The sequence below is a fragment of the Sardina pilchardus genome, chromosome 8 (assembly GCF_963854185.1).
Source record: "Sardina pilchardus chromosome 8, fSarPil1.1, whole genome shotgun sequence".
Lineage (NCBI taxonomy): Eukaryota > Metazoa > Chordata > Actinopteri > Clupeiformes > Clupeidae > Sardina > Sardina pilchardus.
The window spans coordinates 33530421-33554739 of record NC_085001.1 but is presented as its reverse complement, the minus strand read 5'-3'; the positions used below and the strand labels follow the sequence as shown (position 1 = coordinate 33554739).

At 43.8% G+C, this 24319-nt stretch overlaps 1 protein-coding gene across 4 annotated transcripts in view; it reads right to left on the bottom strand.

The window, feature by feature from the left end:
* Window positions 1-13932, bottom strand: part of cep120 (centrosomal protein 120) — a 30000-nt gene extending 16068 nt beyond the window's left edge. For 2 of the 4 annotated variants that reach the window (XR_009940037.1, XM_062543698.1), the window contains exons 1-16: window positions 13694-13932; window positions 12983-13139; window positions 12752-12866; window positions 12421-12556; window positions 11630-11757; window positions 10484-10681; window positions 9377-9601; window positions 8799-9108; window positions 8422-8608; window positions 7635-7784; window positions 6900-7082; window positions 5709-5805; window positions 4330-4482; window positions 4109-4198; window positions 3351-3443; window positions 3004-3165 (exon numbers count right to left, since the gene is read on the bottom strand). Coding sequence is in view for 3 of the 4 variants with exons in the window: in XM_062543698.1 (XP_062399682.1) it covers window positions 3004-3165; window positions 3351-3443; window positions 4109-4198; window positions 4330-4482; window positions 5709-5805; window positions 6900-7082; window positions 7635-7784; window positions 8422-8608; window positions 8799-9108; window positions 9377-9601; window positions 10484-10681; window positions 11630-11757; window positions 12421-12556; window positions 12752-12866; window positions 12983-13139; window positions 13694-13760 (2451 nt within the window). In the remaining variant the exon portion in view is untranslated. The remainder of the gene's footprint in view (window positions 1-3003; window positions 3166-3350; window positions 3444-4108; window positions 4199-4329; window positions 4483-5708; window positions 5806-6899; window positions 7083-7634; window positions 7785-8421; window positions 8609-8798; window positions 9109-9376; window positions 9602-10483; window positions 10682-11629; window positions 11758-12420; window positions 12557-12751; window positions 12867-12982; window positions 13140-13693) is intronic. The other 2 variants (XM_062543700.1, XM_062543699.1) reach the window with 2 other exon arrangements.
* Between the last annotated feature and the right edge of the window lie 10387 nt (window positions 13933-24319).

The window sequence follows — 24319 nt, the reverse complement described above, 5'->3', positions numbered from 1 at the left end:
CCCCTACTTGATTTGGGAGTAAAGTCAGATATAACAGATATAGCCTACCAAACTCCGAGACGAGTCATGGTAGAGTAAGTTAAGCACCCAGCCAATTAAACATGACCAAGGAAAAAGTGACAACTCACCATGCCATGCCATGGTAGGCTACCTAAGTCATAGAAGTTAACGTTACTGGACAGTGGACACTCATCTTTTCTATTACACCAGAAATATTTGTCTTTACCTTTGTTAGTTTTTTGAACATTTCAAACAAGTTATTTAATGAAAACATGATGTATCCTTGAACTATGCTTGACTCTTTTCCTAAAACCGAATGAAACCTAATTATGTTCACGTACATCTTAAAGTGACAGGCACTCAATTAGACCTACACACCACCCCTGTAATATCATTAAAGACAAGTGTAATCAATATGAAGTATTCAGTTTACTGAATATTTTAAGCTATAAGTAATTATGCAGATCCTAAAATGCTATAAATTGATAACAAATACAAATTCTGAATTCAAAATATGAAATAGAAACAAGACAAGCCATTTTCTGTGTGTGTAGGGTTTGAGCAGAGACTATGATTGCCACTGCTGTGAATGATCTGTATCCTGCTTAAGGCAAGAAGGTTCTCAAGGAAATTTCATAGTGCTCCTAAATTTTTTTCTGTGCTCCTAAACTTTTTCATTTAGGAGCACCTGTGCTCCTAGTGAAAAAGCTTAGCGTACAGCCCTGGTTAGGACTAACGTTATGTTCAGTTATCGTTTGCAATCATTGCTCTCGTAGCTGCCTTGATTTGATACTGCGTTCATGCACCTCGGACCTTCGGAAATTTCTGACCTCCGATAGCGGAAAAATGACATGAACGCTAGGTCGGGTTGGATTTTTTGCTCGGAGACTCGTGCGGAAGTTTTGTGCCCCGAGGTGTCCGACTTGACGTCACTATCATATTCTCCAACCACGACGGCCTCCCTTGCAACAACACAAGAGGTGAATTTCACTGTCATTACGAATAGGCAGGGTAATTTGTCACTAAATTAACAACACAGATAGAAACACTCGCCCAAGACAATTTCCTTCTTGCTCAACCATACTAAGCAGTTGTAATAACGTATTTATGCGTTTCCTGTATTTATTTTCCGAACTGATCTCATGAACACAATTTTTTCGGAGGTCGGGACTTTTTAAAGGCAGGTCCTCCGAGGTTCCGAGCTGCATGAACGCAGTATGAGAGCAAAGTTAAATGACGTTATGACTGCATATTACTGATACTGGACGAACTGATACCCAGCTGCTGACATCACATGAAAATGGCTAATTCACACATGATGCCAATACAAGTAATGAGTGGCACCTGGATGTTTGAGCATTTCCCCAGAGAATTGGTGCCTCTCATGTAGGGATCTATCTGTCCTTCCTTCCTTCCTCGATCCTTCCCCCGGTCATAGCCCCTCCTACAAATGACTTTTGAGAAGGAAACGACGAAGGAACGAGCCGAGGATGGAGGAACGAAGCCTGATGAACTGCGCAAATGAGACGTCCTTGACTGCGTACACACCATTTTGAAAACGTGCAACGTCAGTGTAAGGGCGGATCTAATGTATGCAACTCGTCAGCTCTTCTGCTGATGAAAAAGGACATTCACAACATTGTCTTTTGAACTCAACACATGACTGCATAATTAAAAATCACTAGGTCCGACATGATGCTTTTTTGTGTAGATACACGAAATGTTTCAATGGCAAATGTTGATAAGGACATTGAAATAATGAACTTATTGTTTGTTAGGCTACATTTATGTTTCTTCATGAGCCCCTAACATAATCCCACTATAGCTTTTAGCATCAACTTCACACGGCATAAATAACTGACAATATTTCTATATTTATTTCTATATTTTTAAACGTTATACAGGATACGTCATCCATGCGTATAGCCACAGAACGCCCATCTCCGAAATAACCTTTCCGCGTGGGATGGTCTTGCGTTTCCTCTCGTATCGGGATTTCCACTTCTCTCCTCTGTCCTCGGTCTTGCCTCCTCTGGTTGCAATTACATGAATGAGATGTCCTTGTGAAGTCGACTGTGAGCGATTTCCGGTGAACGAGGATCGAGGAAGGAAGGAAGGACCGATAAATCCCTATATGAAAGGCACCCAATGTCTAATAGGGGGAGAACCGCCACTCTCTAAATACTTCCGCATGGTACTGCAACTAGAGGGCGATCGCGAGCAAGTGGAAAATGAATGGAGGTGAATGGAGTTTCTCCTAAAATCCACTTTTCTCTGGATATAATTTTTTGTGTAGAAATCGGAATATTGCATGCGAGAGGGGGGTCAAAGAAAATACACACGGCTGAATATTCGATTTTTTAAGTCCCTTAATTGTTCTAAAAAGCCTTTCAAACGTGTCAATGACGTCATTCATTCGTGTGTTATGGGCAACAACGACCAAGCCTGTGAGAAACCAAAGGGAATTGTTCATTCAACTTTCGACCAATAATCCATATTGAGCTTGCAGAAACTAAAATCCAATCTTCGATTTTTCAATGACAATCAGGTGAAACAGACCAATCTAGCTGTCTAGCCCCATAGACCTCCATTGTTTTGCACTTGCTCGTGATCGCCCCTAGCGGAACTGCAACAGGAACTGCAGGTAAAATGCCGTTACAATGGAGTTAATAGGGAGTGAACCGCCTCTCCCTAAATGGACTCTGATTTCCCTATCTAGTGCTTGTGCTATATGGGGCACCTTTATGATGGATTTGTGTTTAAGAATCTCAACCACACAGGAGCAGACTGCACAGCTCCCTCCCAGGGGTCACACAGCACGAGTGACGTCCGAATCCCTGAGATGGAGGCCTCCACCACAGTCTCTAAGTTCTGACTCTGACAACTGAACTCATCTACACAACCTAGTGGTCACTTGATGCATTGCCCCAAGGTTGGGTAGAGAGGGGGGTTGGGCAGGCTCACCCGAGGCGGTGGCGAGGGCAGAGATGCTGCCTTGCCTACCTGCTGTTGCAGCCGCGTGTTCTCTTCCTCCAGCTGTCTGACCTTTGCCCTCTCTAGCTCCACCTGGTGGGCGCAGTCCTCACGCAGCCGTCGTCCACTGTCCTGCAGCTCCCGCACGGAGAACTGGTGCTCTGCCCGCAGCTCGCGCTGCAGCCGCTGGGTCTGCACGTGCACACCAACACACAACAGCAGGTGAGGCACAACGTTTAGCACTTGCACACACAGACTCATGAAGAAACACTCAATAATCTCATGCACACACTTGGGTGTGCCTCCATGAGTCTCTCTGAGTGTGTGTGTGTGTGTGTGTGTGTGTGTGTATTGTCTGTTTGTCTAGCTTGTCTCACCTCCAGCTCAGTATGGGCCAAATTCTTCTCTCGCTTCTCCAACTCTGCCAGAGTTTTTTGCAGCTGCTCCTCAAGAAGGTTGTACTCTAGTTCCTACAAACACACACACACACACACGTTTATGTTACCACGGCAACTACATATGTATACATTATGTGTCTATGTCATTTGTATTATGTAACAGACAACAATTCTGTATCAGTAGAGGTTAGGACACCATCATAGATAACTGTCAAGTTTGCACTGTGTTGATCAAAAGCCTAGATTCTCAGAGCCTCTTTGCAGGGTACTTGTCCTTTCAATAGAAGCTACTTGGTCAAGGGGCAAGGGACCAGGATGACCCTTGACTTTTTATGTTTTTTTGTGCATTGTCAACTTTTTGTGTATGTATTACTATAAGCAAAACTTCCAGACTTGCCCCAAGACTTTAACCCATATTTCTATACTTTCCTGGGAAACATAATTTCATAAATCCCTTTATTTCCAGACCAGTGCAAGCATCCTTGCAGGATGACATATCAATGCCAATCTTGTGCATGTACCAGCTCTAAACGGATGAAAAGGTTAGTTAACTGATTAAAGTCAGTGGTAGCTTCAGGAAGAGGTGGGTGAAGAGAAGGGCATCTACTCAGTCCATCCCTCTTCTGCCTCAAAGCCTCACTCTGACTTAGAGCCAGTCAGTAGAAGTACCTCCTGTATGTCCTCTCAGTAGTGCCCCCTGGAGGGGGTTCAGGGGAAGCTAGCTTAAAGATGCTGACCTTTTTCTTGACCAGTGTTTCCCTCTCGCGGTCTCTCTTCCTCCACTCCTCAGCCAGCGCCTGCATGTGGTTCAGCTCCTTCTTCTTCATCTGAGGGGCACAAATCCATGAGCTCACACTCCCCCAACCCTTCCACCACGGTCTCTACACATCTTCCACACACACACACACACACACACACACACGCCGCGGACAGACCGCACCTGTAGGCACCCGCTCACCTGGTCGTCAAACAGGTCCTCCTGCATCTCCTTCCACATCTCCAGTTCCATGGCAGCTCTGTACTCCAGCGTCTCCCGGGGCTCGGCCACGCCACCAGCAGGCCCACTAGGGGGCGCCACCGCAGCTGCTCTCGGCTGGACTGGATTTCCACTCTGTCAGAGTGCAGAACAAGCCCATATTATTTGGATTTACGATCCTTGATGTTGTTGTGCTGTAGTCAGATATGTATGATCAGAGGGGCACACAGGGACAGAGGGATATTCTCACGGTAATGTGCAGACAGTCCAGGGACACAAAATAAAGCTCATAGAGTGTTCCTACATTTACATGTATTCATTTAGCAGATACCTCTATCCAAAGCTACTCACAATTACATTAAGCAACTTGGGGTTAAGCGCTTTGCTCAAGGGCAGTGGGAAAAGCCAGGAATTGAACCTACGACTTTTTCAGGCTAAAACTTTTGCATGTTAGCCCAGCTCCTTCACCACTAGACTGCCCTGTTTCTGAAGTATATCCACCAGAAGATCATGTCAGTGAGGGACTAGTGTGTATGAGTGTCTAATGTCAGTCTGCGGGGCGGTCCTTGTGAAGGAAACTCATTCATTTTCTATGAGCCACCGTCTCTCAGCAAGACCGTCCGCGTGGTGTTTTGGGCGGTGAGAGCGTCACAAGAAAGTTAAAGTCACTTGATATTATGGTATTGACCTATGAAGTGGATTCAATTCAAAATTAGGTGCGCACAGTTAAGAGAGCAAACATTATGTGGAGCTCAGTTCCTACAAAACATGTCTTCTGTGTAGTGTCTGCAACAATGAGCATGACCGGTCTCATTAGTGTCTGTAGTGATTTCATACTTGTTCAAGGTCTGTACCAGTCATATAGAGAATCAATAAATTGAACATGGTGGTTGAAATGGTTGCTTATAGGGCTGACTAACATCACGGGATTAGATTAAGCATAGCATCAATATACAAGCTATACTTTCCGAGGTAGTTGCCAAATGCAGGGCAAGGTAAGCCTAATTTCATATTTAACTTCTCAATGAAGCAATTCATAATATCAAATTAAGTTCATTTGTGTAGGGATACGTGATTCCAACGGTGCCTTTGAAAAAGTAACATATGACGGAGCATTCCAGCTGGTGTCTGGAATAACTCCTAATTCAAGCATTGAAAGCAGGGCCGCCAGAGCGAATTCAGACGCCCCCGCTGGTCCCAGTGTGTACGTACAGTACAGCTGTGATATGATTAGCACAATTTAAGACTCCAAACAGTAATCCAAAATTCTGAATACCTTCACGAACAGTAAACTAAATGAGACCTATGTCCACATAGAATCTACCCTTGAGCCTCAAACCAAAGCTGCACATGAAACACACCTGAGAAGACTCTGAAATGACAATGTCTTGGGTTCTCACCAGGCCCAGATCTTCCAAGGTGGTAAAATAGCTCAGTTCCGCCACCATCTCACTGGATCTGCATGGGAAGAATGAAGCAGTAAAACAATAATAACCAAAAACTCTCTCTCATACATACTACACCAAAAACCATCCACACAGAGATTACTTTTGCTAATTAGCAGATCCAATGGGAATACTCCTGTTAGGAAGTGGCACAACTAAGAACTAACAGATGTTATATTGTGCTGTAAGTGCCACCTAGAGGCTGACAGCTGCAACTCATGCTGTTGTACATGAACTGATCATACACAGAAAGCACTATATTACCATTATTACATTTTTGTTTTAATTCAATGTATTCTTTTGCCGTATACAGACTTCATTAGTCTAATCTAACCAAGTGTTATTACTAATGTTATATTAAAATCAAAGATTTAACTTAATGTAAGCAGTTGTATTTCAGACAAATTTGCACAGGCAGCCAAATGTGCTTGTATAAAGGACAGTTCTGCTGTTTTTGGGATGAGACGTCTTAAAATAAGTCAAACTCCTCTCAAATGAAGTCAAATAATTTGATGAGAAAGTGCTAGGTAAGTCTCGTTGGTTACTTAAGGTGTCTACATAAGAGTGACATGACACTGTCATGGACGTGTCATCAACATTATAAACAAGTCTTAAACGTTCATGACATAATGCTTCCGTCATTAAGTATCATGTGGCTTTTGTCATGACAGGTTAGGGTTATGGCTCATGTGTCATGTCACAGTGGCACCTGTGGCTGATCTTGATCCCTCCAGGGCAGGGGAAGGATTGCTTGCGCTGCAAAACCTGCTTAACTAATAAAATCTAACCAGACGTTATTACTCTTATATCAAGATCCAAAAATCTAGGTATATCTGTCTTAATAAGAAGAAGCTAAAGTCTTTTAGCTAAAGTCAAAATGATCTTTCGAGAGAACACTAGGTAAGTCTCTTAATATTAAAAATATATATTTTTAATCTTAATACAATATCAATAACACTTGGTTACATTTAATTGTTTTGCATTTCCATATTAAACAGGTGGCGCTTGCCTGGCTAGTTTGTCTGTTTTACATTTGTTTTACATTATACAAGAGCACTTAATGCTGCAAGTCTCTGTGTGTGTGTGTGTGTGTGTGTGTGTGATTACCCATGAGCCTTGAGGACAGGCAGTCTCTCTGTGTAGCTCTGTCTCCAGTGCTGCTGGCCGGAGGGGCCCAGGAAGCGGCTCTTCTCTGCGGTGAGCAGGTGGGAGAGCTGAACACTGGCGCTGCCCAGCAGCACGTCCCTGGCACTGGGGTCCCTGTGCCACATCTCCACCACCAGGGGCACCCTGAAGGGGCGCGCACACACACACACACACACACACACACACACACACACACACACACACACACACACACACACACACACACACACACACACACACACACACACACACACACACACACACACACACACACACACACACACACACACACACACACACACACACACACACACACACACACACACACACACGCGCGCACACACACACACACACACACACACAGTCCATACATGACTCAACCAAGTTCAGTACAGAGTACCAGCAAGACTGTCATATCATAACTGTCTTTATTAGGAACACCTGCACCCACCTAGTTGCTGCAGCCAACAGTAAGAGCTTCCATGCAGCTATGATGCTACACTCTGGGGCCATGTTAATGAGCCCCCATGTTCATGCCCCCAGAGTTGTCTACAATTCAACTGCAAGTGCAATATCAGCACTGCACGATGCTCATGCTTGCCTGAGAGAGACCATGTTAAACAATGACACCCTTATGCTACATCACACCTCACTACATGTTGTGAAGCATACGGGTTGATTTAGAGCTTAACTCACCTGAGGAAGGTGTCCTGGAGTTGGTGAGGTAGGGCAGCAAAGTCGAAGGCGCAGTAGGACTGGGGCAGGAAGACCTCGGTGCCCCTCTTCACCTCCACCGGAGGGCTGGTCATGATGGGGGCTGCGCTGCCAAAGAACTGGTACGCATACCTGAGCACAGGAAACAATACAGTACATACATTCAAAATAAAGCATTCTGCATTAGTTCTGGCCAGCCACATAGTCAAGCCCGCTGGTGTCAGTTTCTTATTGGCTATTCCAAACCCAGCCCACATCAGCTGTTCCACTCAGCTGATCGTCCCTCCGTTCGCAAGTGGTCTCTCTCATAAGGGCGTCTTATTTAAGCTGCATCAGTCTGTTTACTATCATTCCTTTCTCTGATCGCTGCTTTGTAATCCACCTCCTCCCCAGCTCCACCTCAAAGTGGTTTAATTTGAAATAATAACATACTGTAGTCATTGTTGCTTGCTCTGTTCTAGGGGGAAATAGGCCCACTTTCCCAGTTTTAAACTGGGAGGCTAGCCCCCTGAGGGTGCTGCTGTTCCCTGTCTTGGCTTTTCAATGGAGCTCAAGGAAAGACCGGGAACTTCCTCTGAGCAGAGCCATACCAGCAAATATAAAATAAAGTTGGTTCTAAGATATTTCTCTCTATTTTTGACTTAAGTGGTTCCGATAGAAATATCACATATCATGATGACCGTCATATCCCAATAAGGACAATATAGTTGTGTGATTATGTTTCTGCATAGTGAGCCGAGTAAATCAAAAACAGTACAGACGCACACACCTCAGGGTGCAGTTGACAGGGAATCCGGTGTTGAGGTCTCGGATACTGCGCAGGTCCATAGAGAAGCAGTAGTGGTGAGCTGAGGCTGGGATGGCAACCTTTGGAGCCGATACTGAAACTGAGGACACAAGCTCTGCTTCTGGATTCTTCTTTGCGGGGGCAGCCGCTGGAGGGGAGAGCTTTGGCTCTAACAAAACATGCCCGAGATTGAGAGTAAATGGCAGCTATACACAGAGATTAAACAAATGGCAACTATACACAGAGATTAAACAAATGGCAACTATACACAGAGATTAAACGAATTACCAAACCAATATATGTGTAACAAAAGTATATCTAATCACTCTCCAGTACCCTCCAACCCTAGTAATGCTTACTACCAGGCAGTGTTGGCTGCTTCTCTTCTTCTTCCTCCTCCTCCTCCTCCTCCTCCTCCTCCTCCTCTTCCTGTAGGCTCTCAGCATCACTCTCTGTGTGGCCGCCTCCTTTGATTGGGCTCGCTGACCTGCGACCACCACCAGGTGTGCTCCGGCCAGGTGAGGGTGAACATGAGTGCTGTTCATCAGTGGGAGGTGGCAAGACTGGCGCAGGGGCAGCGGAGGGGGCCGCTGGAGCAGGAGCAGGAGCAGGAGACGGGGGCGCATCTTTGCCCGTCCGAAGGCCGTCACCACTCTCCTGGCCAGTTGCCTAACACATCAAACCAAACTTTTACTATTTGTTTAGATTTGTATCAAGGACTTGAATAGTTATTTTTTCTATTGCAGCTCACCTTTTTGCATTCTATAAAACAGTTATAAATAGATAAATAAAGTGTGTGTGTGTGTGTGTGTGTGTGTGTGTGTGTGTGTGTGTATGCATAACACAAACAATGACAAGTCAATGACAAAGAGCACAGTGGCAGAATCCCAGACAAGTAGTGAGCCAGAGAAGCCCAGTGTGTCTGCTGCATGGGCACCTGAGGGTTAGCTGTGTCCTTCCTGAGGGTGACCGACACCCCCACTGTAGGCTGCAGGTCTGTGGGGACGCTGGGCTGGCGGGGCCTGGCCTGCCCTGGGGCCTGCAGGACAAACGCTCCCTCCACGGTGGCCGGCTGTGTGCTCAGGGACGCAGGGGTCAGGGCCAGGCTGGAGAGGGACACCTCAGCACTGCCCAGAGAGTGGCTTCCACAGCACAGGTGGATCTGAGACGCAATGAGGCAACACAAACATGCCATATGAATACAGCAGCCAACACCAATAACTACACATTACATACACCTACAGCCCACACACAAATATACAACTTGAGACACACAGATGATCATTTACTTGTGACTCGTGTAATGAGTTTGAAAGATGGACAAAAAATGTCCAAACTAACAAGTTACCATCTATCGGTCTCCAAAAAGCTCCAAAAGAGTATGTTAAAGAGTGGACAAAACAATAGTTCTAAACAGCTCAACTAGGTATTAACCAACAATGGGGGAGAAACAGAGACATCATGGATCAACATCATTCAAGTGCACATTATTTTGGCCTACGTCACAGAAAGTATAACAAAAATCTCCCTTGGCACAACAAAAATAATACCATGTACCATGTCTAACACAAATTTCCGAATTAATCCGAAGAAATTGTACAATGACAGTAGAAATCAGAGCAATGATCCACTTATAATAATAAGAATAATAATTAAAGCTGCACCCCCCCCCCCCCCCCCCACCCCCCCACAACCACCATAGAGGAGTGTTTGTGTGCTTCTGTCTGGGAGAAAGAGAGATGAAAACATTATTGAAAAATTTGCTGACTTCCTGTGATTATAGCGCCCCCCTAGTGGTCAAAAGACATGACATGGGAGAGTGGGCGTGTGCAAATTGTTGTTGCATTGATTTTATATACAGTATAGGTTTTGCTAACAAATGCTTAGGCCCCAGTGATGTGAACTCTAAGCGTTAGCCTAAGCATGTTCTTAGTGTTTGTCGTGATTATATTAATTTATATACAGACATTTCAGAAACACTACGACTGGAAAACTGGCCGCCTTAGCCCCTCACCCACACTTGCTTTCCCTTCAATGTAGTTACCTCCAGACTGGGCAGCCGGCTAAGAAAGGCTCGCAGGATCTTCTCACTGCTGCGGATGCGCACGGAGGCTCTCTCTGGCTCAAAACTAGGGGTCATCACATTCTGGAATGGCTCACTGGTGATATCATTACCCAGCAGTGTGTAGTAAAAGAAAAAGTCCACGCCCTCCCTTGAGAGCTCTGTTGTTCTGCCGATCAGCTGAAGTACAAGAGGACAAGACATAGAACATTTTCTGTAAACATGTGCTGACACAAGGCAAAGGCTCCTGCTAAATCCCGGTTTCTTCAGGAATAGGGCTCGGGATCATGACGTGAAAACTTCGCGGGCACAGCCATATTGGCAGCCTCACTCCTTAGTTTACTATGGATTACTATGGATTTACTCCCACCTAGTGTGTTCCTGTTACTTAGTTTTTGCCTTCTTGGTCGTATGTTGCTGTGTAGTGGGGTGTAACAGTGCAACCCACGATCGCAAGAGGAAAAGAATCGCTAATACTATATTTCTGCTTCTTGTCTTCTGCATCTGAATTAATGGATATTACGTTCGGTGCGCTACCAACATAGCGGAAATATTCCTAGAATGCAAGGCGTGTGCCCGAGCCCTATTGGTAGTGTCTAAACTAAATTGCCGTTAATTAGCTGGTTGATCCTACAACAATAGTAAGTAAAAAATTTTGGTATCTGCTTGAAATGGTATAATGCATAACTACCTCCGCCAGGAAGGTTATGTTGTCATCTGGGTTCGTTTGTGCGTTTATTTGTCTGTTCGTTTGTTCGCAAAATAACTCACATACAAATGCATGAATGGGATTAATGGTCCTTGAACAAATCATAAAAGAGTGGTGGAATAAGGATGCAGGCTGGGACAGAAGGCAAAAGAGTGGTGGAATAAGGATGCAGGCTGGGACAGAAGGCAAAAGAGTGGTGGAATAAGGATACAGGCTGGGACAGAAGGCAAAAGAGTGGTGGAATAAGGATGCAGGCTGGGACAGAAGGCAAAAGAGTGGTGGAATAAGGATGCAGGCTGGGACAGAAGGCAAAAGAGTGGTGGAATAAGGATACAGGCTGGCCGGGGACAGAAGGCAAAAGAGTGGTGGAATAAGGATGCAGGTTGGCCGGGGACAGAAGGCAAAAGAGTGGTGACTACCTGCTCAAGTTTGGACGCACATGCCACCGTGACAGAGAGAACAAAGAGCTCTGTGCAGCTGTCTGCAGGGCCGAGCTGATGAAAGCCCTCCTCTTCATTTAGAACCAGCTGCAGCTTACCCACCGGCACTGGACAACCGAGAGAGAGAGAGAGAGAGAGAGAGAGAGAGAGAGAGAGAGAGAGAGAGAACGTTCATGAGAACAGCTTGGAAAACAAATATGGGTTTGCGTTTCTGTGTTGTCTTTAGAGGGAATTGATAAATAAGTTATTAGAACTGCTTACTGCAACGACGAGAATGTTTCTATTTGTAGTCTTAGCTTAGAGATAGAGAACAACCTTAGCAGATTTGTAAAAGAATGAAGCTCGCATCATTTTAGGAGCAAAAATCATTTTCCCAGAATCATGAAAGTAGCTAAGTTAGTCTTTTTCACTCACTTCATCATTAACATCTGCACAATTTAACAAAATATACATGTAATAATAATAAATAAATAAATATATAAAAAAAAACAGTGCCACACACCGGAATACCTGTAAAAGCTCAAAATGCTTATGTCTCAAAATAAATACTGCTGGCAGCGAACCTGTAAGTGGCATCAGAATGACAAGTTCTTGGGCCATTGTTTGCCAACAAGACAGTCACATTGTTTAGTTTAGAGTATTGTCTTGGGTAAAGCTTGGCTGGGCGATAAAAACTGAGAGAAAAACTGAGCTGAGGATACATTGGGCAAGAGCACTTTCATTCATGTTTACTAGAATACAGACACATGGAAATAAAATAGGCTGGACACCTGGTCTTGGTGGGGCCTTCCTGGCCTTAAATGGCTCCGGGTTTTGCTTCTCATCATTCTCCAACACCATGGACAGCAATATTGCTGGCTTTAGCTTCGTGTACTTGCTGCTTAACAAAGGAAACCACCTTGGAGGCTGAGAGATGACATGAGAGGTCTTCGAGTCAAAGAAATCTCTCCATGTAATTAAAAACATGGTTATCCAAATACACAGTTGTCACAGGCAGATATGAGTGCCTGTGGTAGCATTAGGGCACTGCTTAACACACATAGGCCTATATGGTATAGTAATATGATATCATATCAAATCAGTTCAGCAACAACAACATACCTGTTTGATTTCCTGGATGGATCTGAGGTCAAGAATTATGTACCCTACACACTCTCTCTGGCTAGTGGCTGTGTCCACAGAAAAACACTGCAATTTGATGGGTGTACGTTGGAGTCTATAGGAAAGGTGAACCAGTAAAACACTGAATAACAACACTGGCTTATCCAAAACAAAAAATGTATACAGAACAACCCAAATTCCCTCCAACAACAAAAGTTTGCATCTAGCAACCTGTGCTGGTGCAGAGTCCTGCGGTCAAGCTCCCAGGCCAACTCCGTGCAGAACTGCGGCTGTTCCTTATGATCCACGGGATCTGTGGAAAGCTGTTCGCCGTCAAACTTGGCCTGAACTATTATGGTATGACGCTGGATCTTGGGGAAGTGGCGACCTACACGAAGATAAGAGAAAACAAGCTAAAGTGCGTCCAGAGAAAGATTAAGTGCAGGTCTATGCAAGAGTTTTAGAACTGCGACAACAAAAGTGTTCATTACATCACTTCAGTACCGCGTTAACATGAAACGCATGTAGAAGAATCAAGTTGCCTCCATTGGGTTATTTATTTATCATCTGAACAATTCTGATACATGGAATGAAATGATCCGCCGAGCTTTCCAACCTGAACATTAGTAACTGACTCGCACTGCGAAACCAATGACAACAGACGCCAAACAGATCACGGTGAGCGTAGACGATAAAGTGTCTTTAAGTAGTTTTCGGGTCTATATTATTGACGTTAGTGTCACTTTGATCAACGCTAAACTGCTTTCCATGTATTTTGTTACAGTATCTTAGATAACTGCAAAGTTACTGCATTGTAGGACTTGAACAACTGCAACAGGCATTACACATAAACAAAGACAATTAGCTGCTAGCTGAAATGATGTATGTGACCTGTCTTCCATGGTTAAAGTTAAATATCAAACTAGGAAAGGTGCTGTTTACCTTCGAGAATAGACACAACGATGAGAAGATGATCGGATTTAGAAGCCATAGCTAAATTAGCTAGCATAGGCTACATAGGTTAACTTCGCTCGAGTTATTTCACGTTGCTACTTTAGATAATTCGAACTTTTATACTGTTGGTTTAAAACTAACGATTCTAAGGTAACAGTATGCTCGATAATTAACATTTCACGATGGGGTTTGAGTTACATCGTACCACTTCACACTCAACAGCTATCCTTCAGAGGGTTACCGCCTCTGATGGATTTCAAAACAATTCAACTTCCGTTTTTCAGTTGCAAGTGCAACGTGTGGAGTGGACAGGGAAATGTAGTTTTTTAGTCTCGGGCTTGGGTTTTTTTTACATTTAGATGCATATGGCAAATTCGGAACTTGTCCTAATGATATGGGCAAAGATTGTCTCTCATATGGGTAAAAATGCTAACGTCAGTTCTTTACACCACACTGTAGCCTAGGTACTACTATCACACTGCACTGCACTGAGAAAGAAACAAAACAAACGGTGTTGAGAGATGTGTGTTAACAACGCCGCCCTTTCTCGAAAAATGATGAATGGCAATTATTTTTTGGTCCCGTTAGAATTTCACATATGATGTATGAGAATATTTTTTCATAGTAATACAAATTCTGTTCTGCGACTTCAAAAGTTAGTCCGTGAGCCAGGCTCTGGTCATTATACTAGGCCTAGGCCTAGGCCTACTATTTTCTGGAGTCACTGGACATCATTCTGTCCTCTCTAGTGTCTTGACGCATGCATTGACATGCAATTGAGTTGTAATTTGCACGTTTGCACGTTTGCAGAATTTGCAACCTGCACCTCTGCACTGGAGCCATGATCTCTCAATTGCACCTAATACAATAAATTGGACTACGGTCTGGTCAAGGATCGTCTTAGCATCTCGTAATCCCAACCATCAGATGATTCATTATAATTTCATACACAGACTCTACTGCATTCCTCGCAAATATTTTTTAATGAAACTAAACCCATCTAGTTATGTTCTTTAGGTAGGAACAGGAACTTTTGTTCATATGGTCTGGGATTGCCCTGGTGTGAGAGATTTTTGGAGTATGGTCTCTAATAAGATGTCCATAGTACTTGAGCATACCATCCCCTGTTCCCCAACTCTTACTACTTAGTGATTTTACTGATCTAGACCTATCTTTGATGCACCAGCGCTGGTTCCTGGTAGGCCTTACTGCTGCAAAGAAACTTATAGCACAGAGATGGAAAGCACCTCATGATCTGTCTTATCAACACTGGGCAAATAGTTAGATTTGGCTAAGCTAGAGAAGTCTGTGGCCATTATGCATGGCGCTCAGGCAAAAAACATTACTTTATGGTCATCTTTTATTGATAGCATGTCAGGATAGTAGCCATGGCCTGATGCTCTCTGCTGCCTCACTCTCTTCCTTTTTCACCTCCCATCTAAATTTGGCCTACACATTTTGTCAACTTTGTTGAGCTGTATCAATTAACCAAATCTCTTTCTTTCTGGGGCGGGGGGAGCAAGACCTTGGGGTGGGGGGAGTGAATGCAGTTGAATTTTGTATGTTGTCTTGTCTTGATCATACTGAAGAAGAAGGGAAACTATAACATAATAGTTTTACACACGCTGCAAAGGTCTGACTTTATAGTGCTCACATTCAAAGGGAAGACATTTTATTTGTTGTTTCAAATTATGTTTTCATATTAAAAAGTCATATGAAAAAGTGAATCAGTGCAGACAAACGCTTTGTTTTGTTGTTGTTTTTATTTTATGTGTGTGATGGATGTGCTTTAGCGTATCTCTACAGCACTGCCCTGTGTGTGTGTGTGTGTGTGTGTGTGTGTGTGTGTGTCTGTGACCCTGTGGGTGTGGTCTCATGCTGGCTGGATCTGATGTCTACTTCAACGCAAGGGTCTGCAGGAAAAATACAGCACAGCACATTACCAAGACAATTTACCCTGTATGTCCAGTGATTTTTTTTATCACTCTGATAAACAAATGTAAAGGAAAAATGTTAACGTTTAATGTGGTATTTAACGATCGTGTGATGTGTCCAGTCTACCTTTTCTGGCATGTGTTAATGAAGTCCTTGATGCGGATTTGATCACTCAGAGGGGCAAACCTCTCCACCATCTTGATGAGGTCGGGATGGGAGGCCACTACAGAGAGAATGTTACGGGCCTGATTCCTGTTTCAGACACAAAATACATGAACAGTCACCACCCACCGATACAATGATTAATTCGTTTATTAATATAAGCATTATATGCATAATGGCTGATTGATCTCAAGATCTCATATCTCATATATGTAATGTAAGTTATGTAGCCTGGGTGAACCCTAACAAACCTCTGAGTGCTTTTGAATTTGCTCAGCAGATTTTCTCTGGAATTAAGTTAACAACTGAATCCAAAACCTAGATACAGGATGAATGTGTCAATGGCGATTTGATAATCAGTCAGCTGTTAGCCAGTCTAGAACTTTTGTGGACTACTATTGGAAACGGAATATTAAATCACTAATTCTTCACTATATTTTATTTGACTAATTCTTCACTAAATTTGGGCAGCTGTGGCCTACTGGTTAGGGCTTCGGGCTTATAACCTGAGGGTTGCCGGTTTGATCCCCGACCAGTCCACGGCCACAAAGTGCCCTTGAGCAAGGCACCTAACCCCTCACTGCTCCGCCGCTGGTTGGGCAGGCAGCTCACTGCTCTGGGTTGTGTGATTCACTTCACTGTGTGCTGTGTGTTCACTAATTCAGTTATGTTGGGTTAAATGCAGAGAACTGAATTTCCCTCACGGGATCTAAGAAGTATATTCTATTCTATTCTATTCAATGCTATTCAATGACAGATACAGTAGTTATTCAGTAGTGCTGTAGCCTATGACATGAGATGACTTTTAGATATATCATAATAGAACATAAACTGTTGCTGATTGGCTGATTGATTAATTTAGAAACATTTACTTTTACTTTTATTACTTTTTACAAAGTAAATACTAAAGAAACAAGAAATAGTGCTCCCAACCTGACTTCCAGTGCGTTGTCAAGGGCAAGGCAGCTGGCAACTTGAATGAAGCGGGCAGTCAGGTCCTTTTTGCCAGAGAGGAGACAAACTGCCCCCATGACCTCCGTCACTTTCTCCAGGTGCCGTGCAGTGCTCTTCCTCACGGCTGTGTGTTTGTGGCTAAGAAGAAGCAGAGAACCAATAAGTCACACCAGGAGAATAGATAAGCCAGAGAAACAGGGGAGACACAACAGGCAGACTACTGTAGGTGAGTAACAACTGATAGACACCAAGAGATCCAGGTAACACAGAACGTTAAGAAGCACTAGAAAGCAATTAAGCAGAAAAAAACTCTCTGCCCCTAACCTGAGTCCTCCGTTGATCAGAGCGTTCATGCTGCGGATGGGGGTGATGCTATACACCATGTACCCCAGGGCCAGGTCCATGTCCTTTACAAAGCTGCCGGACTCTCCAGCCTTCGGCAGCAGTGTTCGGGCTGCGCCCTCGGCCTCTGCATCCATGTCCTGCCCCAGGTGAGCAAACAGGTGGGCCAGCGTCACCATGGCAGCACAGGATACGACAGAGTGCAGGTGCCTCACCTGGTTGGGAGGAGGGACTTGGAATGACGGCTTGTACCACTTTGACTTGACATGTATTGAATACTAAGAGAGTTAACATAATTTCTTTGGTAGCATCATTAAGACATTTCAATGGATATTGTCTAGTTTGAAACAGAACAAAAGATACATGTGCTCCAGAATGTTCTCCAGCAGAGAGCCTCTCACCTCTTTATTGATGGCCAGACAGACCTCTTGCAGCCTGGGCAGCAGCACTTCAGAGTGGTGCTGAGCCAGAGACCTGATGGAGATCAAGGCCTTGATCTTCCTCTCCCTGCAGCACAACCAACAACACACTCACATCAGAGAAACATAGTAATGCATGGACTTGGTTCGAGTATTCTATCCAGCTAAACTCTTACATATACTATTGGGGCAGCCGTGGCCTACTGGTTATGGCTTCAGGCTTATAACCGAGGGGTTGCTGGTTCGATCCCTAACCAGTAGGAGAAATGTGGGCACAAGAGTGGTTGAGCACTGTTCTCTACATCCACAGCTGAAGTGCCCTGGAGCAAGACACCTAACCCCTCACTACTCCCTGAGTGCCGCTGTGGCACGCCACTCCGGGTTAGTGTGTGCTTCACCTCACTGAGTGCTGTGTGTGTTTCACTAATAAACGGATTTGGGATAAATGCAGAGACCAAATTTCCCTCAAAAGAGTATATGTACTTATATGTGTTAGAGCAGCCTAGACTACTCTTCTCTTCATAACTCTTTACTCTTAACAATATCTCAGCATAGTCTAATATATCTTAGCTAAAAACCTATGATTTGTCTGGATAGTATAATAGCTCAGTCTATCTTGACAAAAAACCTTTCATTTGTTCTTATATTAGCCTAGCCTATTTAAGCTATAATCCCACCAGTCATCGTCGCTGAGCACTCTAAAGGCCTGCATTAGGGCCTCCTCGGGACAGGAGAGAGGGCGCAGTCTGGCCAACTCAGGGAGATTCTTGGCCAGCTGGGTCTTGTTGGTGTGCCTCTCCTCTTTCCTTTTCCTCTTCTCCACCTCCTTACGCTCCCTTGTCTCCTCCTTCCTCCCCGTCACAGCCTTTTGCTCTGGGAGGGCAAAGGTCAAATATGTTTGTCTGAAATCCTGTCTACACATGCCATGGCAAACAAATATGTTGTTTGTATTGATTACTGCACTGATATTCAATTAGACTGATAAAGACTGAGACATTGTCTGTGCATAGTTCATCATTTGGCCTGCCCATGATGTGTGGATCCTTTTCTGCCATTTTCGGCCAGCCTGTATGAGTGTGTGTGTGTGTGTGTGTGTGTGTGTGGGAGGGGGGGGGGGGGGGGGGGTGGGTGTAAGAACAACTACTTACCTGTCTCAGTGACCACATTGAGTGACATTGTCTTCTTGAGACGGGGTAGTCTACTCTGGAACTGTCTCGTTGTCTTTGGGGGGGCGGGGACAGCAGGGGTAATTGGGGAATTGATGAGGGGCAGAGTACTGGGTGCTGATGGGGTCCTGTGATCCACAGGCCTGAAGCTGCCCACAGAGCTGCCTGTCTGGGCCAAGGCCCTGGCATCGTTGAGAGTGGCGAGCTCTTCCTGAAGTACAATCTCCTCAGCCAGCTCCAGGACCTCCTGCAGGATTTTCTTGTTGGTCTGGCGCTCCTTCTGCTGAGCGCTCAGGGGTCTCAGCGTACCCCTCACAGACCGCTGCAGCTGGTGGTGGGGGGATGCAGGGGGTATGGGGGCTAGCAGCTTCCGCTGCCCAGGTGCCGCACTGGCATGCAAGGGTTGGAGTGGGCCGTGGAGATAGTGGGGCAAGGGCAGAAGATGAGGCTGGAGATGCGGAAGCAGCTGATGCTGTGACTGCAGAGAGGGAAGAGGCAACATGGCATCAAACATGGCCACCATCTACACCCTCTAACACACAACTGGCCAACCGCCATGCTGCATTTGATATCTTCACTATTTCACTATAGTGCACTATTTAGGGAATAACTAAGCCATCATTATGTTGTTACATCAATGATGTTACATTATATTACATTATAATAACATTTCAAGGTAGCTGAACACTATCATGTTTGTCTATGGTATTTGACCAAAGCTGTAACTATGGTAACCATAATCCTGCTACAGTTCAAAGGTCATCATCAAAACATACTTCAACGCTGATCTTTTACCCTTTCAACATAGATGCTAAGTGCAGGGACCATGGGATATTAGATTTTGTCATTTAGGCCATAGATATTATTATTATATAAAGCTATTATATCTATGATTTGCAGTAAACTAGGCCTAGGCCTATATAAAACTGTAGCCTACGTCTGGTCTTAGATATTTGATGGAACTCACACATGCGGTACAGATAAGGGTGCCGGTGTTCTGATTCTGTTCCTGGCGTAAAAGCAGGAGCTGTAACATCTTTTTCAACTCCTCACTGTCTGCATGGAGTTTTCCAAACTCCTCTTGAAAATCCATTTCCAATTCAAAATTCCGCGGAGAGGAGCTGCATTACAATTTGTTGATGACAATCAGCAAAAATAAATTGTAGCCTACTGAACGTGAATATTTATCTAGACTGAACAAAATGCAAATGATCTAGACTACTGAAAAGCGAGCGGTGAGTCCTGCAGCGAATAGCCTATGCAGCATCAAGAGATCTGAAATAAGAATTTCGCGGACATTGACAGGAGCGCTATTGTGACGTCACTGACTGTGACGTCCTAGCCTAGGCATAAAAATAAGTTAGGTCTATGTTAGGGATAATCAACTCCGCGCCGTGCGTTTATTTAAGCAATAAGCCCCGAGAGGCCGTGGGTTATACTGTATAATCGAACAGCTAAGGGGCGTTGTTACGGGGCAGTCACACGCTTGCGTCCGCCAACGTTCGTCCGTTGTTTTCCCATTCACTTTACATTGGCTGGACTTCATTTCATGCCGCACTGAATTGTGGGTCCGATGCGTTGCCTGAGATACGTTGCCTCCGCTAAAAAGTTGAGAAATGTTCAACTTTTGACGGATCGCGCAAGCGCCAGCCAATGAAATTCCGTGTATGCAAATTTTCGAACACTGACAAACCAATCAGTTCGCGTTTATGGAAATGTGACAAAATGAGGCATACGTTGGCGGACGCAAGCGTGTGACTGCCCCGTTAGGCACGACGCGAAGCGGAGTGCCTAAAACCCCCTTAGCTGTTCGATTATACAGTATAACCCACGGACTCGAGTGGCTTATTGCTTTTCTAAAACGGTAACTACGTCGATCTAGCAAGATTTCATGAAACGAAGGCACAGCAACGACAATGTAACGATATATTCATAGATAATCTTTCTTCCGCCAAGAAATATATTCCCTCCTTATGAATGGTTGCCATGCAACAACAAGACGCAGCCACTGCTAGTTTTGTGCTAGCGCATTACTATAGAACGAAATGCGGTCAAGGTGTTTATCATGATATTTACAACGGCATCGAACGCGATTCAGCCAAAGATAATTAAGGGCGGAGCAAGATACTTCATGAGAAGCCACTTCCTGGAACCCGAATCGCAAGAGGGGGGGTCAAAATCCCCCTTTATGCAGAGCAGAGGCAGCAACTGTTCCATTGAAGTCTATGGACATAGATCAGAATTTCAACTATAAGCTAAAATCTCCATTCTCTAGAGTTAGGAATGTGAATTTTGGGCACGGTTTCATGACCCTCAACCCCTTCTGACCACATCAGGTACCTTTTTAGCATTTTTGAGCATTCCCGTCTGGAGAAAATCGACTTGATATCAGGTGTGCCCCTCTTGTTTATTCTGCTTATTGGCCGGTTGCTACGTACGCTCTACCTTGACAACACATTAGCCAGCCAGCTGAACCAAATCCTGATTTGTGCTAACGACGATCAGATGGCGCTGGGGTAACTTAATGAGAGCAGCGACATATTTCCATTATTCCATTGATGTTTTTATTCAATTCCTTGAAATGTATGCTTTGTGTGTGTTACTTCCATATTAGAACTAATAAATGTAGAGGGCTTGAAAGAGCAGCAAGATTATTTTGGAACATCATCAAGCATTGATAATCGAGTGCTTGATTTTGTACACCTGTGGAAAGGGACCTGATGAAACCCATGAATACGTCTGACACGCAATGACGCGCCTCTTTATGTAGAGGAAGTGATCCCCGTTTTGCGCCCATAGACATGAACTACGACGACGTATCTTGCTACGCCTTAAGGATCTTTGATTCAGCCAATCACAATCAAGGACCGGAACTATCCGTTTTAGAAAGGAAAATAATGCACGTTCGAAGTGGTAATATATGGACCCGACGCCGCAGGCGGAGGCGACTTTACACTTCGATAAGTGCATTATTTTATATATTTTATAACGCACGGCGCGGAGTTGATTATCCCGCTTATACCACTGCTACTATCGCTTTCGTTTACCTAGTTTTGCACACGCTGCAAAGGTCTGACTTTAAAGTGCTTTATAGTTTTCATATTAAAAAGTCATATGAAAAAGTGAATCAGTGCAGACATCTGTGTGTGTGTGTGTGTGTGTGTGTGTGTGTGTGTGTGTGTGTGTGTGTGTGTGTGTGTGTGTGTGTGTGTGTGTGTGTGTGTGTGTGTGTCTGTGTGTGTCTGTGTCTGTGTCTGTGTGTGTCTGTGACCCCGTGGGTGCGATCTCATTCTCTGATATACTTCAACGCAGAGGTCTACAGGAAAAAAAAACAGAACATTACCAATATTGTGGACCCTATATATTTAGGCCTACCCTATATGTCCACAGATTAAACAATAATGAATAGCGATTTTGGCACATTTATCACTCAGCTGGTAAACAAATAAAAAGGGCAGCAGTCTTGCAGTAACATTACCTCTGACTTGGTGGGTGTCTCAAACCTAGCATAGAAAGAGTTCAGTTCCTCTGCAAGACAGGCAGAGGTCGCATCTTTCTCTTTTCTTTCTCTATTTTAAGTCAAACTGTACCGATGCTGTAATTAGGCCTATGCAGCTACACCTTTTTAGCTCTGCTTTTCCTGGTAGTCCAAGTGTAGGCTAATGCAATCCCCTCCATCCACCTCTTGCAATATCCTGGCAGTTTTGGCTTGCTTTCCGATTTTCCAACCAATCGGTTAAGCGATTAGTTTGTCTAACTATTAAATTAATTCTCTGATTTTAGCTTCTTCGACTTGAATATATGTTCAGCTTTACTTATCTCCCGTGAATTGAATATCAACTAAATATCATTGTCTTGGGCTTTGAACCGATGACACATTTTAACCTTTTCTAGCCTAGCATTTTATCGATCAAACAAGTATCGATTCATTGAGAAGAAAAATCGACAAATAAATCAACTATGAAAATAATATTTACAGCCCTATTTGCTTCCTAAAAGCTGTAGGCCTACTTGTTGAAATATTCTCCCTTCCCTGCATGTTTTGCTAGTAGCCCTTGGTCTGTTTGAGGCATGAGAGGAACACTGTTGGTGTAGCATTAGATGTATACCACAAGAGGACAGCAAAGTCTCATACCGTCAGTACTGTTCATCAGCTATGTTTTTAATGATCATCAGATTTTTTTCTTACTTCTTATCAAACAATTGACAGAAACATAACAAACAATAAGTAATATAAATAAGTATAAAAAGACGCAGCTGGCATTTTCTCTCTATAACAGTACTGTCATCACATTTTGACAACATCAAAAGGAACTGTTCCTAAAGGGATAGTGGCACCCAAAATGAGGATTCTTCCATGATCTTTTGCACCTCATGCCAGTTGTCATCCATAAAACATCATCTTGTAACAGCAAACTAATTATGCAGCAGAATATCAGAAATGCAACCTGTGATGATATTTACTTTTTCTTACACATTTGTTTTTGTTTTACAGACAAAAGCGTGAATTTTCATTTTGGGCTGATACATCCATTTTAGCAGGGCAGTCATGATGATGCTGAATGAAAACATATGTACACATATGTATATGTAAATATGCATACTTATATTTATATATAGACATCATGTACAAAAAATAAAAGACTCAAAGTTCTGATTTAATCAAGTCACATAAATAATAATGATTAAAGAATGGTTATAAGAGTAGCAGTACTATTTATATTAATAATATATTTTCAAAATAGTCACACACAATATGTTGTAATACTAGAATAAACATATTCACATAAACAACCATAATGTAATTTCATGGCCTTCCTGCCTGCAGTTCCACATGCTCTTGGTGGGGCCAATACTCCTACCTCATAACATCACAATCACCTCTACCAAGCCTTCCCTCCAATCAGGAACCATTGAGATGTCAAACAGCACCCCGACACACCAAAACACAGAGGAAAAGTTTAACAGTGACATTGCTTTTTTGCTGTTTTTGTGTGCCTTAAATGTCAAATTTTTGTAATTTTCAGCAATTTGTCAAATAACAAAATAAACCAATAAGTTATCGAAAAGAACACCTTTGTTCAAGTAATTCCCCGCATCTGTTGGAGCTCTGATCTAGTGCCTCCTTGAGCTCATCTGGGGTTACTGCAGCCACAAATACTGGAGAAACTGATTCTCCATTTCCCTGAAACACCAGAGGCCTATTACCTATGATTCCACAATTTGTTTTGAAACATCCCTCGGCTACTATGACATTATCCCCAACAACACTTGTTTCTGTAACTTTGTGAATTTTCAATACAGAATTCTTAAGCACCATACAGAACTTTACCCTCAGAGAGCACCTAAAATGAAGTGTACTGTATAAACCGTACAGCTGCAGTCTTGGGCACCAGAGACAACCTGCTTCAGCAGTGGGCATAGTGCATGTAGATGATGACAATGACCATCATGCTTCCCATGCTGTTGTTTGGTCACGGTGGTAAGCAGGTTTTTGGCTCTCATAACAAATTGGCCAATGCTTCCAACAAAGTGCAGAAACGCGGTGGCATGACTGAAAGAGAAGCAGGTATATAAAGCCTACATTTCATGCCAGATGCTCTCTGACAGCTTCAGCTTCATCCACATCTCCATCT